The sequence below is a fragment of the Psammomys obesus genome, unplaced genomic scaffold (assembly GCF_907164565.1).
Source record: "Psammomys obesus unplaced genomic scaffold, mPsaObe1.curated_primary_1811, whole genome shotgun sequence".
In the NCBI taxonomy this organism is placed as follows: domain Eukaryota; kingdom Metazoa; phylum Chordata; class Mammalia; order Rodentia; family Muridae; genus Psammomys; species Psammomys obesus.
Genome location: NW_026590062.1, coordinates 3,416,295 through 3,432,422, shown reverse-complemented (window position 1 = coordinate 3,432,422; position 16,128 = coordinate 3,416,295). Strand labels below are relative to the sequence as shown.

General features: G+C 52.5%; 1 protein-coding gene across 7 annotated transcripts in view; it reads left to right on the top strand.

Moving 5' to 3' along the window:
- The window catches only part of Ssh1 (slingshot protein phosphatase 1), a 55,659-nt gene extending 44,323 nt beyond the window's left edge, over positions 1-11,336 (top strand). For 2 of the 7 annotated variants that reach the window (XM_055605922.1, XM_055605921.1), the window contains exons 14-15: positions 2,100-2,649; positions 4,997-11,336. In XM_055605922.1, coding sequence (XP_055461897.1) covers positions 2,100-2,649; positions 4,997-6,214 — 1,768 coding nt within the window. In that variant the 3' untranslated portion in view covers positions 6,215-11,336. The remainder of the gene's footprint in view (positions 1-2,099; positions 2,650-4,996) is intronic. The other 5 variants (XR_008719995.1, XR_008719997.1, XR_008719996.1 and 2 more) reach the window with 5 other exon arrangements.
- Positions 11,337-16,128: the final 4,792 nt, after the last annotated feature.

The window sequence follows — 16,128 nt, the reverse complement described above, 5'->3', positions numbered from 1 at the left end:
AGCTGTGTGGCCCCGTGCTTGTATGGGGTCCCCGGAGGTGGAGAATGTGGTGTTGGCGTCCACATGCTGGAGGGGACGGTGCGAGTCTGGTGGTAGTGTTTCCTGCACCGCGAACAGAGATGGTGTCGTGCGGTGCTTTTTGTGTGTCCTGCCAGGCTGTGTACATGAATGTGGTCAAGACAGCACTGATTACTGCAATTTGAAAATTGACATGGCTCTGTGAGCTTGCACAAGCAGCCACTTAGAGCGCCTTTGCACGCCCTGCAGTGAGTTAGCAACTGTGGCTGCTAAGTCTGCCTCCCACCTCCAAGCTCAGCTTCTCATTTTACGCGTGAGCAGCGGGAGCCAACGCTGATAGGTTAGCTTGTCCTGTGTCACACAGTGACTTCTGGTGTGCCAAGAGAGAGATTTACGCCCACATGTGTTGATGGCCGCAAGAGAAAGCACTTGTTGACACCCCCCCCCCCTCCAGCAGGGCGGTGAGGGTTCCCCAGAGGTCCCGGGCTGCTGGGCGGATGCCAGTGTCTGAGGGCTCTCTTTCTCCGCGACCCATGTCCAGGCTGCAGAAGCAGCCGCCAGGATTGTTTTTGAGTAGTGCTGGAAGGGATCCAGGGGTGAAGTCCTTGAGCCCTCTTGGGCAAGTTCAGGGAAGCAGGAGTACTCCGGCAGGATTGACCAGGCCGGGAGAGCCACTGCAACCATCTCTGGGCAGTTTTCACTGTTTCCGAGTGTCCCACAGGTCCCCAGGCAGCTGGAGGAGGAGGGACAGTCAGCTCCCTTAGCCTCTTCTGTCACCCAGCGCCTTCCCACACGGCAGCCTAGCCGAGGGTCTCCCTCGAGCCCACAGCAGCACAGGAAGCTACTTCTCCATCCCGCCCCTCGCACCCCACAGAGCCAGTTTTACTCTGCAGCCTTTGGGGGGATGGAGGTGATTGATCCTGTGGCTCCTCTGCCATCAGGAAGTTCTCTGTCTCCCTTAATTCTTGGCTTCTGCCTTCAAGCATGTCATAGATGCAGTCCCAGGCCCTGCCCCTAACTTAGCAGCCATTGACAGCTGATGGCTCTGGGAGGCTCCCGGCAGGTTACCCATGCCTGGTGGATGGCCTACACCTGTGCATAATGGCAGCATAAGTGACTCTGGCTTATTTTGAAGACACAGACTGGGGCAGTGACGGTGGGGTAAATATGGTCAAATACATGGTAGGAAATTCTCAAGAATGAGTAAAAAATATTGGTTTGGGCTTTTTGTTTGTTTGTTTTTAATGCTATGAGGCTGTGTATGTAGCCCAGTGGTAGAATGCTTGATCTCAGGCACAAGGCCATGGATTCTGTCTTCACCTAAAAACAATAACAAGCATCAGAAGAATCCATGCAAGTCAGGCGTGTAATCCCAGAAATTGGAAGGAAGTGGTAGAAGAATCAGGAGCTCAAGGTTAGCCTTAGCTACATAATAAGTTTGGGGCTAGCCTGAGTTACATAGATCTTGATTCTTAAAAAGGAAGAAAGAACATCATTTAAAACAGACCTGTAGTCTCTTTCTGAAGCAAGTAGGAGTTTCCTGGAATCTGGGACAGTGTGGTTGGGTTTGTCTTATTACACGATTGTGCAAAGAACTTAAGATGCTACTGCTTTGATCCCTGAGTTTTCTCACACTGTAGGTAGGAAAAGACTGTTACTCTCATGGGTCACGCAGACTGAGTGAGGCTTGACCAACTTCACACGGTAAGATGAGGGCAAACATGAAGACAAGGACCTCCGGTCAAAATTCCCTGCACCTGCCACGAGGCTGGAGAGATGGCTCAGAGGTTAAGAGCGTTGTCTGCTCTTCCAGAGGTCCTGGGTTCAATCCCCAGCAACCACGAAGTGGCTCACAACCATCTATAGTGAGATCTGGTGCCCTCTTCTGGCGAGCAGGCGGAACACTGTATACATAATAAGTAAATTAGAAAAGGCTTCTCACGTAGGCTATGGTGGCTGAGGGTGCTCAGTGGAGGCTGGAACTCTGCTTCCTGAGCCTGTCTGATGCAGGCTGCCCCCTTCCTGCTAGGACCCGCCGGTGTTGCCCCCTCAGCTCACCTCCTGCACTCTCTCCCCCACAGCAAGCAGCGGCATAACAAACTGTGGCGCCAGCAGCCGGCAGATGATGTTGCGGCAGAGCCCTGCGAGTTCTCACCAGAGACCTTGGATGGCGCCCTGGACACCAGGCTGCCGTGCTTGGATGAGAGCACCCAGCCCGGGCTCCCAGGAAGCCAGGACCCAGGAGGACCCTCTCTCCCGTGCTGTTTCCGAAGACTCTCGGACCCCCTCCTCCTCCCCCACCACGATGACATGGGTGGCCTGGTGCACTTAGAGGATCTCGAGAGGGACGCTCTGCTGGAGGACGTGGCTCAGCCGGAGGGTGTGCACAGGCTGCTTCAGCAACCCCTGGAAGGCGCCAGGCTGTGTGAGAAGGACGTGAAGAGGAAACTAGAGTTTGGGAGCCCCAAAGCCCGAGGTGGCTCCTTGCCTCCAATGGAGGAGATGGAGAAGGATGGTGGCCCCAGGGCAGGGAGGTGGAGGCGGGCCTCTACCCAGCTCGACAGAAGTTTGCTTGACCAGGAAAACCTTAATAACAACAACAGCAAGAGGAGCTGCCCCGATGATCTTGAGGTAGGCGGGGGACCAGAGTGCGGAGCAGCCTGCCTCGGCCCACAGAGCCCCGGTAGTGGACATGCCATGTACTGGGGACACCCAAGCCTTGCAATACCCGTCATCTAAGGTGGGGTTTCCAATTCATTTAATCACTCCACACTTTGTCAATATATGGTGGTGCATCTCACGGCACCGTCCACAGCCCCCAACTCTTCCGCCTTGGGTGGCTCTGAAACAGACCCCAGAGGTGACATTTCCTTCCTAAATGCTCCATCATGTGGCAGATTGACAGTGTGGGTTAGCCTCCCCTGGCATGCCGTTCTCCAGCTGGCATTATTACTTCACTCCCTGGGACCCTTGCAGCTGCCCTCCACGAGGGATGGAGTGCACTAAGCCTCATTAGCTCTGACCTCCGACTGCTCAGGAAGTCGCTGGTCCCCAGGCCCTGTCTTCTTGTCTCCTGGCACCTGGCTGTGACCTAGAAGCGGGGCTGTCCTTGCAGAGGGCCGAGGGGGCTGCCCGCTCTTAGGTTCTGCCTCTCCAGTACTCACTGAAGGCTGGGAACTCCATGTCCCCCGGATACCCCTCTCGCGCCACAGTGAAGACTCTCAGCGGGGACACGTAGGGACACTGGGGTGGAAAGTTGCTCTGTAATTAACGTTGTGCTACAATGCTAAGCAAAAACACAAAACCCCCGAACTTTCCCAGGCGGGTCATCTTCTGGCCTCTAAGTAATGAAATGTGTTCCAGGCCAGAGAGGAACCACACACCTTCCCCCACCGCCCACCACTTCCCTCAGAGAGGACCGATGACATGAAATGCTTTTGTCTGGGACAGTGGTGCTGTGGTCAGCCCCAGTGGCCTGTGAGTCACTGGATGGTGACCAGGAGAGCAGCCTGGGTAGGGGCACAATAGACTTGGCACCAGGACCCACCAGAACCAAACCTGGAGACAAGCAGCCATTTGTGTGCCTACAAACAACAGAGGGTAGAGGGCAGCTCGATGGGGACAGGCTGAGATTCAGTGCTGTACAGAGAGCTCCGGTCTGGGCAGGGGATTGGGGGGGGACAGTAGCTGCCCCTGCATGTTGTAGTGGGTTCATGGTAAGATGCGGGTGGGAGGTGGCTGTGCCATCAACACTGGCATGTTGATGGTTTTGTGTGCGGTGTCCTGGGGACGAAGGGACGCACAGGACTGTAAGCAAGGAGTAGGTGACAGGCTAGGCTGGTAGTGAGAACACAGCCTGTGAGCCCAGGCCTAGAGTTGGCCACACAGAATGGCATTAACCTTCTGGAACCATGGAAAGAGGCCACGCAGGCTCTACTCGCAGCAGAATTGTGAGAGACCCCCTAACCATTGTCTGGAAGGCTGCTGTTCCCACTAGCTGTGTAGTCCCGCAGTCCGGCAGCTGGGAGAGGACTGGCTCCCTCTGCCACCCTCATCCTTCCCGTCTCCTTTCATCACTGTTGGCCTTTGAGCTGGTATGGGGGCCCATTTACTGAGGCCCCAGTGACCAAAGGCAAGTAAGTCCCTTGGGAGACACTGTAACCTGTAGTTAAGTGTGTTTGAGTTTGTGTTGGAGGTAGTCCAAAAGCCATTTCTGCCCCTCCCTCCATCATGGCCATCGTGGCAGGCTTCTGGTCCCCGGGCTTCCTTCACGCTGCCAGGAAGGGCAGTGCTGTGTTCAGACAACGGTTAACCCTAGTGCAAACTCCCTCTGCCGGAGAGAACCCCCTTCTTTGCTGCTGTGTCAGTTCAGTTCTGTGGTTTGTTGTTGGTTTTTGTTTTTTTTTTGTTCTAGTTGTTTTGTCTTGAAACTTTATTTTCAGTTATGTGTTTGAGTGCGGATTTACACACAAGTGCCAATGCTTGTGGAAGCCAGAGGCGTTGGATACCCTGGAGCTGGAGTTTACAGGCAATTGTGAGCTGTATGGCATGAATGCTGGGAGCTGAACTCAGATCCTCTGGAAGGGCAGGAAGTGTTCTCAACCAGCCCTGTCAGGCCCTTCTGTTCGCCAGTGCCCTCACCCTGCTTTCCAGACCAGACACACCAGGGAAGAGTCAGCCTGGTGGGAGGTAGAGGTGGGACTGAGAAGGGAAGGTCCTAGGCGTCTCTCCCAGGCCTGTGGCTCAACGTTTGCCCAGGGTGCCATCTTGGCTTGTGGAAAGTCAAGATTGACATCTCTTAGACCATGCTAACCTTTGTCCTTCGTGATCCAGTGTGTCCCAAGAGGTCTCTAATCCTGAACAAATGAAATGGAAGCATTACCCCGCCACCACCACAGTTCCGGCAACGTCTGCTCTTCTTGTGCTTTTGGTCCTTGACTTGGGATCATGCTGGCTCACGGTACTCTGTCTCTTGCAGCGCGATGCCGTGTTTGGAATCCTCAGTAAAGTGAAGCCTTCCTATACATCCTGCGCCGACTGCATGTACCCCACAGCTGGTGGGGCTCCTGAGGCCTTCACGGAACAGCACGAGGACCCTAGGGCTCCTGCCGTCTGCACCCAGCCAGCCTTCCTACCCCACGTCACGTCTTCTGTGGTGGCCCACGCAAGCAGCAGGCCCCGAGCTCCAGAGAGGCCGCCCTCTGGTCCAGCCAACACCCCTCCATTCCTCCTACCAGCAGGCTCAAAGAAGCCAGACATCAGTGGCTCTGGAGCCAGGGCTGCCCCTGAACCACCAGCAAGCCTTGTAGAGCCTTCCAGAGAGACTTCAAAAGTCCTTCCAAAATCTCTCCCGTTGAAGAATTCTCACTGTGATAAGAGTGCCAGCAACATGGAGGTGGCGAAGGAAGAAGTGCCAGCCAAGAAAGACCTGAAGCCAGCCAAAGACCTGCGACTTCTGTTCAGTCACGAGGCGGAGAAACCAACAGCCAACAGCTACCTGATGCAGCACCAGGAGTCCATCATCCAGCTGCAGAAGGCAGGCCTGGTCCGAAAGCACACCAAAGAGCTGGAGCGGCTGAAGAGCCTGCCTCCAGACTCACCATCTACCTGCAGGGACAGCGCCACCAGCAGGCTGGAGGCCAGCATCCCCGAGGAGGGCCCGGAGCCTGGACACGCAGCCCTGAGCAGCCAAGCAGGGACTGAAGAGAAACCTCCAGACGGAGCCTTGCTGAAGAGCCCCACTGCTACCCTCCTCCGCCTCGACCACACCAGTAACTTCTCGAAAGACTTCCTGAAGACAGTGTGCTACACGCCCACCTCCTCCTCCATGAGCTCCAACCTGACCCGGAGCTCCAGCAGCGACAGCATCCACAGCATCCGAGGGAAGCCCGGGCTGGTGAAGCAGCGGGCACAGGAGATTGAGACGCGGCTACGCCTGGCGGGCCTGACTGTGTCATCTCCACTGAAACGTTCCCACTCCCTCGCCAAGCTGGGGAGTCTCAACTTCTCCACAGAGGACCTGTCCAGCGAGGCCGACACGTCCACCATCGCCGACTCGCAGGATGCCAAGTGCGGTCACTCTTCCTTCTTGCCTGAACCTCAGGCTGCACTGAGGGACCCCCCTGCAACCTCCAAACCATCAGGGAAACCCACCCCAGAACACTTGAAAAGCCCATTGAGGATGAACAGGAGCTGACCGGCTTTCAGCTCTGTGACACTGAGGTTTTCATGCTGTCCTGTCCACCCTCACGTCTTGCTGTGTGTCGACAGCTTCATTCACCAGGCTCTCCCCGCTCTTGCCAAAGAGTAGGGGGAGAAATGGAAGTAACTTAGCATGAAGCAGGAGGCCCAGGGGTGGAGCCTGGGCGACCTGGAAACTGTCAGCCAGGAGACACACAGCTCTGATCCCCGAGCCCTGTCTTTGGGAACAGTCACGTTCAGATACGTACGCACGGCCTGGGGCTCTGTCTCGGTTGTTAGAATGAATTCGTGGCCCTGGGTTCGGTCCCCAGCATCCCATAAAACCAGACAGGGCTGTACACACCATAATCCGGACACTGGAGGTGGAGGCAGAAGGATGAGAAAGTCCAAGTCACCCTCAGCTGCTTAGTGAGTTTGAGGCCAGCCTGGCGGAGAGGGAAAAAGTAATAAGCGTGTGCAGTACGTACAAAACGTTTAATCTGCAACATGTAAAAGATTTGTGGTGGTGATGTCATCGCTGCAGCCCATGTTCCCAGCTCATTCCTATCCTCGAGAGAGAATTCTCAGACGACAACACAAGTCCTACCTCTGTTCTCACTGTGCATAAATGACCAAGTAATGACCAATGCTGTGTCTGAAAAGGTTTTTCTAAGAGAATTGTGGGAGGTTTTGGTTTGTGTGAGGTTTTTTTCAGAGGGGACCCCCCAGAAGTGTCAAGACTTTGAGCCTGACCTTCCCAAGAATGGCTAGCTGAAATGATCAGAGGAAGGCCCCGAGTGGCAGCGGTCTGTGGAATGGCGCCCACGGTCGGATGTGTGGGTTCCTCGGCTGCTAGCATCAAGCTTCCATCACCCAGTCACAGGGAAGGACTCCGGGCATCGCTGGGCCTCATCTGCTGCTAACAAGGCATCGTTGCGTTTGGGGTTGGGACGAACTCATGTCTGTGAGGTTGTGGGTCTTAGGATGTGGAACACCTGCCGAGACACTGTGACCCCAGGTTCATTAGCTGCATCTCCACGTTTGCTGGGAGGAAGGGCCGGTCAGCAATGGGATACTTTCTTGTGGGTCCCTGCCCAGGAGTCACTCTGAGAAGAGTGAGTCTGTTGAAAAGCTTCACAGATGTTTACCAGTGTCCCTTCCCATGGGGAGAATACTACTTCCTGTGAGTAGACTCCTGCTTCCTTTTCTCCAGCCCTCTCATGCAGTAGTGACGGGGCAGAGGAGGCTGGCCACAGCACAAGTGTTCATGCAGTTTAACTCAGTGAAGCCAGAAGCCTGGGCTCTGAGGCCTTGTCTGGTGCCCATCAGGAAGAAGGGGATGTGTGTATTATGAGAGAGGAGCAGCATGGCAGACAGTGGTTTGCAGCTGGTTTTTTGAGACAGCGTTTCTCTGTATTCCAGGCTGGCCTCAAACTCAAGAGATCCGCCTGCCTCTGTCTCCCCAGTGCTGGGATTAAAGGTGTGCACCACCACCATCTTAATGGCTGCTCCTCCTCCTCCACCTTCTCCTCTTTGTTTTTATTTTTATTTTTTTGAGGTAGAATCTTTTTTTTTTTTTTTAATTTTTATTTTTTATGAGGTAGAATCTTGTGTAGCCCAAGCTGGCCTCAAACTCACAGCAGTCCTCCTGCCTCAGCCTCCCAAACAGCTGAGATTACAGGTGTAATCCAGTCATTCGCAGGCCTGGTTGTTACATTGTTAAAGGTTTGTCACAGGGGATAGTTGGCGTCTGGGGCAGTGGCACAGGTTTGTGACCCCGAGTTCAGGAGGCTGAGGCGGGTCCATCATGAGTTAAGGGCCAACCTGGGCCGCAAAGTGAGACTCTACCTCAGATGCAGCAAGTAACCTTGTCAGAGATGGCATTACCTGCCCTGAGCGTTTGCCGTGGGCCCTGGGTAGAAAGCTTGCCGGCTGATCTATGTGGCATCCCAGGGCTGCTTGCGGCACCACGGGAAGACGTGGGGCATGTTTGAGGCCTCCGTCACCCCTTGGGTATCACAGACCAAAGCTTTCCCTCCTGTACTCCAGACATGCCAGCCGCCCCTTTGCCTCTTGCACAGATGGAGATCTTGTGGAGGACCGCAGCTCCGTCCTGCAGTTGGCTGGTTCAGCCAGACAGCTCAGCGAGACCACAAAACCTTCAAGGATCGGCCACATTCTGGTAGTACGTGGACTGGGGTCCTCCCACACTGGTTAGAATGGCGCTCCAAAACAGCTGTCCTCTGAAACCCCAGAACATCTTTAGGAACAAGGCTTTTCTTCTTTTCCCTAGTGCAGAGTTTTTGGGAACCTCTGTCTTAAAATTTTTCTCCCTGGCATGATTTGTTTTTCATACACATACATTATAAGGATCTGTTTTCCCACTAGTGTCAGTGGCACTCACCTTAAAAAGTGATTATCCACTTATTCCTGAAACCCCGTGTGTTTCCTCCGCTCGTCCCTCAGCCAACAAAAGAAAAAAAAAAAAAAAAAAAAAAGCCAAGTTTAGTATCACGTGGTAGATGAATTTTTGTGTCAAAACAGTCCCTTAGATTTGGTAATGATAGGCTTCTACTTCGTTTTTAATCCCATCTGTAAGAGTGATAGGGTTTTGGAACTTTTGTTTTGAAAACTATAACCTGTCCTGTTCTGTTTGAAGAGTAAGGCCAGGAGGAGAATGAAAGCAGGCGGGGCTTTGGCTTCCGGTAAACTGATGCCTCTTAGAAGCACTGTCATCCCAGCCAGCAGGATGCAATGGCAGGGCGCTGCCCCCATCATCCGAAAGGAGCCCCAGCTGGGTGCTTTTCGTTACTCTTGGAGGGTTGGCTCTGTCTATAAATGCAGCAAAATGGTGTTTCAATTTAAAGGGTGAATTTATCTGTGAAATTATCCTGCTAGGCTGAGGCGCCCCTTAGCAATGACAGCTCCCGTATCGTCTCCTGGAAAGTGTTCTAGCGGGCTTGGTGGCACACACCTTTAATCCCAGCACTTGTGATGCGGAGGCAGGTGGATTCCTGAGTCCAAGGCTACATACATAGACCCTGACACCCCTAACCACACACACACAACACAAAATTTTTGTTTGGTTTTGTGAACTGTTTCATGCTTGGCTAATGCTTTGTGTATAATCTTGGCAAGAAGCAGATCCACACCGATGTGGCACCTGAGGCAGGCAGAGGGTCGGGGGTTCCTGCTGCATGAGCCGCCGATTCTGGTGACCTCCATTTTCCCTGAATGTCTTCATGGAATGAAGAGCTTTCTGCGCAGATGCCCAGGGTACTTCTGCTCACCTGCACTTACGTAGCCTCCCAAACCCCCGATGGTGTGGTGGCCTCGCCATCCACCAACACAGAAGGCTTCCTGAAGTGTGGGGGAGATGGATCCTGGGGGTGGGTGGGTAGGAAGTCGGGTACCTGACTGTGTGAACCAAGAGTAAGGTGTCTTTCTTACATCCCCGCCCCCTTGTACTCAGTGTGAAGATCCCTGCCAGCCACACACACCTCGTCCCTGTGGCTCAGCCGTGTGGATTACTCACAGGCACCAGAGTAATCTTCAGCATTGCTCTAGCTGAAGAGTGGGCCCAGCAGCCTCCGCACCCCAGAAGAGCCAGGAGGCTGCTGCAGGGTGGAGCCAAGTTTGGAAAGATTAGATACTGACAGCCACCCTGTGCTTCTGTGACCATGGCTCAGGGCCCACCCTGGAAGGCTTGCGAATCTCCTGTTCCTCAGGAACCATTTCTCCTCAACAAGAACAAAGGAGATCACAGGAAACATCACCCATGACACCCTAAGGAAGTTACTTCCAAGCGGCTGGCAGTTACTGATGCCAGAATTCAATTCACCAACCCCCATGGGTTGGCTGACATACAGCAGGGCTCATACAGTACAGTCCATTAGGGTAACCACTGTACCCGTGGCAGGGAAGCTTGCTTCCGTCTGGGCAGCATAGCATGGAGTCCCCTGACCTGGTCCCCATCCCGAGCTGCTGAACAGAAAAACCAGATGAAGATCACTGATGCTCCCCTACGCAAAGCCCCTATTGTTACTGTTGGGGTTCGAGTGTCACTCTGCACGCACGTATGTACATAAGTCTATGTGCATATTCCTTGTGTATGCTTTATATGTATATATACATATAAGTGAGTCCTGCTCCATCAAACCTGGTGTGCGTGTTTCTCTCATTGTCACACTCTGTCCTTTAGCTATGCAGTGACATCATCCAGCATCCACCCAAAGTGATGCCACCAGGGACCATCTGGGGAAGGGTGACTTGCCCTGTTCCCTTTTGCAGTAGACCCCACAGCCCCTCCTTGAGCCCCTGTCTCAGAAGTCCTTCCTGTGCAGCCTCTGCTGCCCTGGCCATTGGCCTTGCTGCACGAGAAGATAGCTGCTTCCTCCGCTACACTGTAACCGTTGTTTTACAGTTGAGTGCCTTAATAATCGTTTACAAATACTGTGTATTTATGCGCAACCGATCAGCTCTCCTCCTCCACGGCCGGGTACTTCGTCTGGTCCTGGTGCATAAACGCTGGGACCAGAGTTCGTCCCCACCCCCACCCACTTGTGTTTATTCTGCTGTGCAGCTGACATTGTGTTTTGTGACTACTGCACAGAGCCGGCTAGAGACGGCCCTGGTGAGTCCCTGCAGGCCAGGCTGGCGGCAGCGAACACCACAGCCCGAGGCAGCCGAGGCTGGGTGCAGGCCCGCCACTCCCTGAACCGCAGCCCAGCCCCTGCCCCTGCCCCAGCCCCCTCACCGGTGCCCTCCAGTTGATGGGAGTTTTGGCACCACCTGGTTTCCCCTCACACTCCCTCCTGTTCTACCCATGTCCTGAGCTCCTTGAGGCAGGTTGTGGGTACAGTTCACTCCAGGGAAGCCGCACCAGACCGCGTTCTTCACCTCCGAAAGGCTGCCGCTGGGTCCCCTCCTGTCAAGTTACAACTTTGATGTTTTGGTTTTTTTTAATCGTTTTACTTCTTGTTTTTTATATTATATATTTAAAAAGGCAGTATCTTTTGTACTGTGAATTTGCAGTAGAAGAGGCATAGTGCACTTTTTTTTTTTTTACTTCTGTTGGTGTGTATTGTATATATAGTCTGTGTGCTTCTTGTGATGAAAATAAACATTTCCTTTATAAATGCTGTGTGAGTGCCTGTGTGGACTGGAGGAATCCACCTCTAGCCCTCGCCAAGACATCCAGTGAGCTCTTCTGTCAGTATTGTGGGCAATAAGTAGATTTGTTGTACCTACTGAGTTTGAGGTTCTTCTCAAAACTTGGAGGAGTTAGACCCAGCGAAGCAGACTGGCTGCACCCCAGAGCTCTCCTTCCCAGCTCTGTCACCTGCGAACTCCTTTAATCCCAGCATTTGGGAGGCCGGGGCAGGCAGCTGTTTGATTCCAGGGTCACCCTGGTCAGCTTTATACAGTGACTTCCAGGCCAGCCAAGGCTACAGAGTGATACATCAAAACACCCCCCACCTCCAAGGGAAAAAAAAAAAAAAACGATTCCTTAGGTCATGATGGCAGAGGTCTCTGCTGGTTCATGTGGATCTCTGGCTCTGGGGGCCCACAGCAAAACATCACAAAGGAAAACAGTTCCCTGGAAGTGGAGGAGCTGCAGGGAGGAACCACTGTGGCCTCAATATCCACCTGAAAGACACAACCCCAGTGATCCAAGGTTCTCTCGCTGGACCGTACCTGAAATTAGCACTAGCTGTGACACCCTTCAGTGTATGGCCTTTGGGGTACATTTACGGTCCCAAACACAACAGCTGGTGACTGAGGACATTGGGCTGACTTCTTTAAACTGCCTGGTCCTAGCTGTGCAATCCAGAAGAGCCAAAGAGACTCCACCCTTGTCGGCTGCAATGTCACCCCACCTCCCAAACCAATGGCTAGGTATCACACAGGATTTGCTGTGTTCGTGGGCAGGACACTAAGTCCAGTACCCGTAGATGCTGAGGTTCTTTACCAGCTCAATTTGCTGTCACTACTGGACTCACCAGAGACTATGTTACCTCAACACAGTGAAGCAGCCAGATTAACAGCCCTGGATAAACTTGCACGTGAGCCAAAATTAAGTGGGAATAATTGAATGTGAAACCTAAGCAAAAGGTTAACCAGGCATGGTGATACCTATAACCCCAGGACCAGAAGCTGAATGTTATCCTTGCCTGCTTAGCAACTTTGAAACCAGCCTGGGCTGCGTGAGTTATTGTTTCAGTAAGAAACCAAACAACAAAAAAAGCCAAAAAAAAAAAAAAAAAAAAAAAAAAGCTAGGGCTGGAGCTAGGCGTGGAGACACATCTTAACCCCAGCACTTGGGAGGCTGAGGAAGGAGGGGTGTCTTAAGATTCAGGATAGCCTGGGCTGCAAAGTGAGACTCAAGTTAAGACCAGGCATAGAACTCAGTGTTGGCGCACTCAGCGTGCACAGGCCCTTAATTCTACCCCGAGACTGAGAAGGACGGAAGGTGGAGAGAGAGGAGGGAGAGGACAGTGCTACAAATCTAGTGGTGGAATCAAACTGTGAAGCTGTAACACTGCCCTCTATAAATTGTGGGGGTGGCGGTGGTGGTGGTTTGGTTTGGTTTGGTTTGGTTTGGTTTGGTTTGGTTTTGGTTTGATTCTTCGAGACAGCGTTTCTCTATGTAGTCTTGGCTGTCCTTGGCCTTATTGACCAGGCTGGCCTCAAACTCACAGCAGTCTGCCTGCCTCTGCCTCCCTGAGCGCTGGGATTAAAGGTGTGCCCACCACACCTGCAAAATATGGGAGGGTTTTTTTTTTTTTTAAGATCTAAATTTTTCCTTTTACGTGTGTGGGTGTATGTCTGCACCACATGCATGTCTGAGGAGATCAGAACACAGTAATGCATCTCCATCTCGTGGAACTGAGATTAGTGAGCCACCACGTGCGTGCTGGGAACCTAATCCCAGTTCTCTGCAAGAATAACAAGTGCTCTGGGCTGCAGAGCCATCTCTGCCGCTTTCTCTCAGACCTGTTTTAAACAGGGGGATTCTGTGGTCCAAGAGCTTCTCCGGAAGTCAGGTGATACCAACGTGGGGCTCACACCTGTCTGTTCTCCAGCCACAGATCAGTGTAGGGCAGCAGTTATTAAGCTGTGGGCGAGACCCCTTTGATGGTCATACAGGCCCTTCTCGGGGATTGCATATTTACATTACGATTCAAAGCAGTAGCAAAACTACAGTTATAAAGCAATAAATAATGTTATGGTTGGGGCTCACCACACCAGGAGGAACTTACTACAGGGTCACAGCGTTAGGAAGGCTGAGAACCATTGCTCTAGGGGCAGGTCCCAGCGTGGTGCATGTTTCCCATGATGCCCTGGGAATTCTGATAGCCATGTTTTGAAAACACCAAAATAAGAATGTGATGGAGGCTTACATGTCCCTCGTGTAATACAACCACATTCTATACATACTTTGAGACAACACCCCCCCACACACACACACACACCCAACAGCATGAGGGTGTTCTCAGGACTTAACCATAATACCTGTGTGATCCGGGCGCTGCAACAATGTCCCTCAGCTGGCTGCCCGTCCCTTGGTTTTATCTTCAGAGTACAATCCCAGACCACACCTGCAGTGCCCATGGTTTTGCCAGGGAGGAACCCGGTGTTTGTTTAAGCCTGAGGATGTCCTTCATGGAAAGAGCTTGAAAGACACACCAAAAGGCGTGGAATCATAGCAAGGCTCTCGTATGAGGAAGCTCCTTTATTCCCTTCTACATTTTTATAAGTGTCTTGTCCATGCATCTGAGTGTGTGTGTCTGTGTGCTCGGTGCCCTGGGAAGCCAGAAGAGGGCACCAGATCTCCTGGAACTGGAGTTACAGATGGTTGTGAGCCACCTTCCCGGTGCTAGGCCTAGACAGAGCCAGGGCTGCTGGAAAAGCGGCAGTGCTCTTAGCCATGGGGGCCGTCCTTAAAGACCCTGATGTGTCTTTAAGGTGGGAAGTTGGACCAAGACTTAACCTTCAGCCCTGCAGGAACTGGCCCCACTCATGCTCCATGCTGCTGGCCTTCACCAGGTGTCTCCCAGGCAGCAGTCACTGTGTTTTAAGAGGGAACTGCTTACAAATCCTAAAGTAGATGCGTAAAGAGCCTGGTTTCAACCTGAAATTCCTTTTTTGGTAAATGGTTCCAGCAAATAAAATGTTCATTAGCATTTTGTTTATTAGCTCCCAGGCCAGAGTTGGGGGCATACCAAAAGCTGAAAGACAGATTCTCAGGGCTGGGATCAGGCCCAGGGGTTGAGAACTTTGCTATCCTGTGCAAGGCTGAAATTCAGCCCTTAGCACCAGAAAAATAAAAAAAATTAAAAAAAAAAAAAAAAAAAAGAAGAAGAAGAAGAAAGAAAGAAAGTGTGTGTGGTGTCATGTGCTCGCAATCCTAGCAATGGAGAGGTGGAGGCAGAAAGAGCAGATATTCAAAGTCACCCTTGGCTACATAGTGAGTTCAAGGCCAGCCTGAGCTACATGAGGTCATGTTTCCAAAGAGAAGCTTGTCTCACCTTGTCCTGGATGCTGAGCAGCCCCTCACTCCTCTACCCACCTTCCTGGAGATGAGAAAAGCCTGTGGCACAGTTCAAAGACCAGAGAGCTCTGAAGCCAACAGGCAGATTCGCAGTGGCAAGGCCTGACAACTAGGAACTTCAGGGGCAGGCGAGAACTGAGGGCCCAGGAGTGTGGCGACCCCAGCACTTAGGAGGAGACAGGAAGATATGGAATCTAATGTCAGTCTTGGCTCAGGTTTCAGGCTCGCCTGGGCTATATGAGACTCTACTGGCAGAATTTTTTTAAAGGCATGTTCTGGTAGGACGTTGGGGGGGAGCCTTCAATCCTAGTACTTGGGAAGCAGAGGTGGGTAGATGTATATGATCTGAGCTATATTGTGAGTTCCAGGCCAGCTAAGGCTACATAGGGAGACCCTGTCTCAATAAAACAGACAAGGAGAGAGAGAGAGAGAGAGAGAGAGAGAGAGAGAGAGAGAAGAGGTGGTGGGGTTTCTCCCTGAAGCATTATATCAGAGCCAAGCTTCCTATGGTTCTTGGAGCTGGACATCAAAGTAGGGCCAGAGGTCACATAAGCACACAGTCCTGGCACTGGGGAAACTGAGGCAGGAAGATCAAATTTAAACCAAGCTTGGTCTACATACTAAAACCCTGTCTTATAACAGACAGTGCTACGGACGGGGCCAGTGTTGTGCGTGGACACACACTCCCTGCTGTCCAGCTGCTGTCGTAGGCTCTGACAGGACGGATAATGGGGGGGGGGTGGGTATAGTCATTCCACAGAACGTCAAATCTGCAGAGTTGAAGGGAGTTGGGGGCCAGGCTGGGCTACATGAGACCCTGTCTCAGAAACACAACAAAAAAGGGAAAACAGGATGACCTCATTGTGGTAAAGCTGTGGTGGTGGTGGCCCACACCTTTAACCCCAGCCCAGGAGGCGGAGGCAGGCGGATCTCTGAGTCTTCGGCCAGCCTGGTTCTACAGAGCAAGTGCCAGGATAGCCAGGGCTACACACAGAGAAACCATCTCATCCCCCTACCCCAAAATACACACACATACACCTATAAAATCATTAGGTAATCAGCATACGGCAAGCTCCCCCCTCCCCCCAAATGTGGTCTTGTGTACAATATAAAGCAATTGGTCCAAGTCGGGACACAAGTTATTTTTCAGTGACAAGCGGCTGAGGACAATGGGTGGCCCATTTACTGACCAGATCCTCTGCTTCCTGCCTTCTTGGTACCTCTTTAGGAGCCAAGGGCGCAAGCGCAGTGTCACTGGAGGGTTGTGCCCACATCCTCGCCTACGGACCCCATCCAGAGTATGGGATCCACAGCTCTCTAGAACCAGAACCAGGTCCGTCCTGGATGGTTCTTCCCAATGAGCCCTGGGGAGGGGA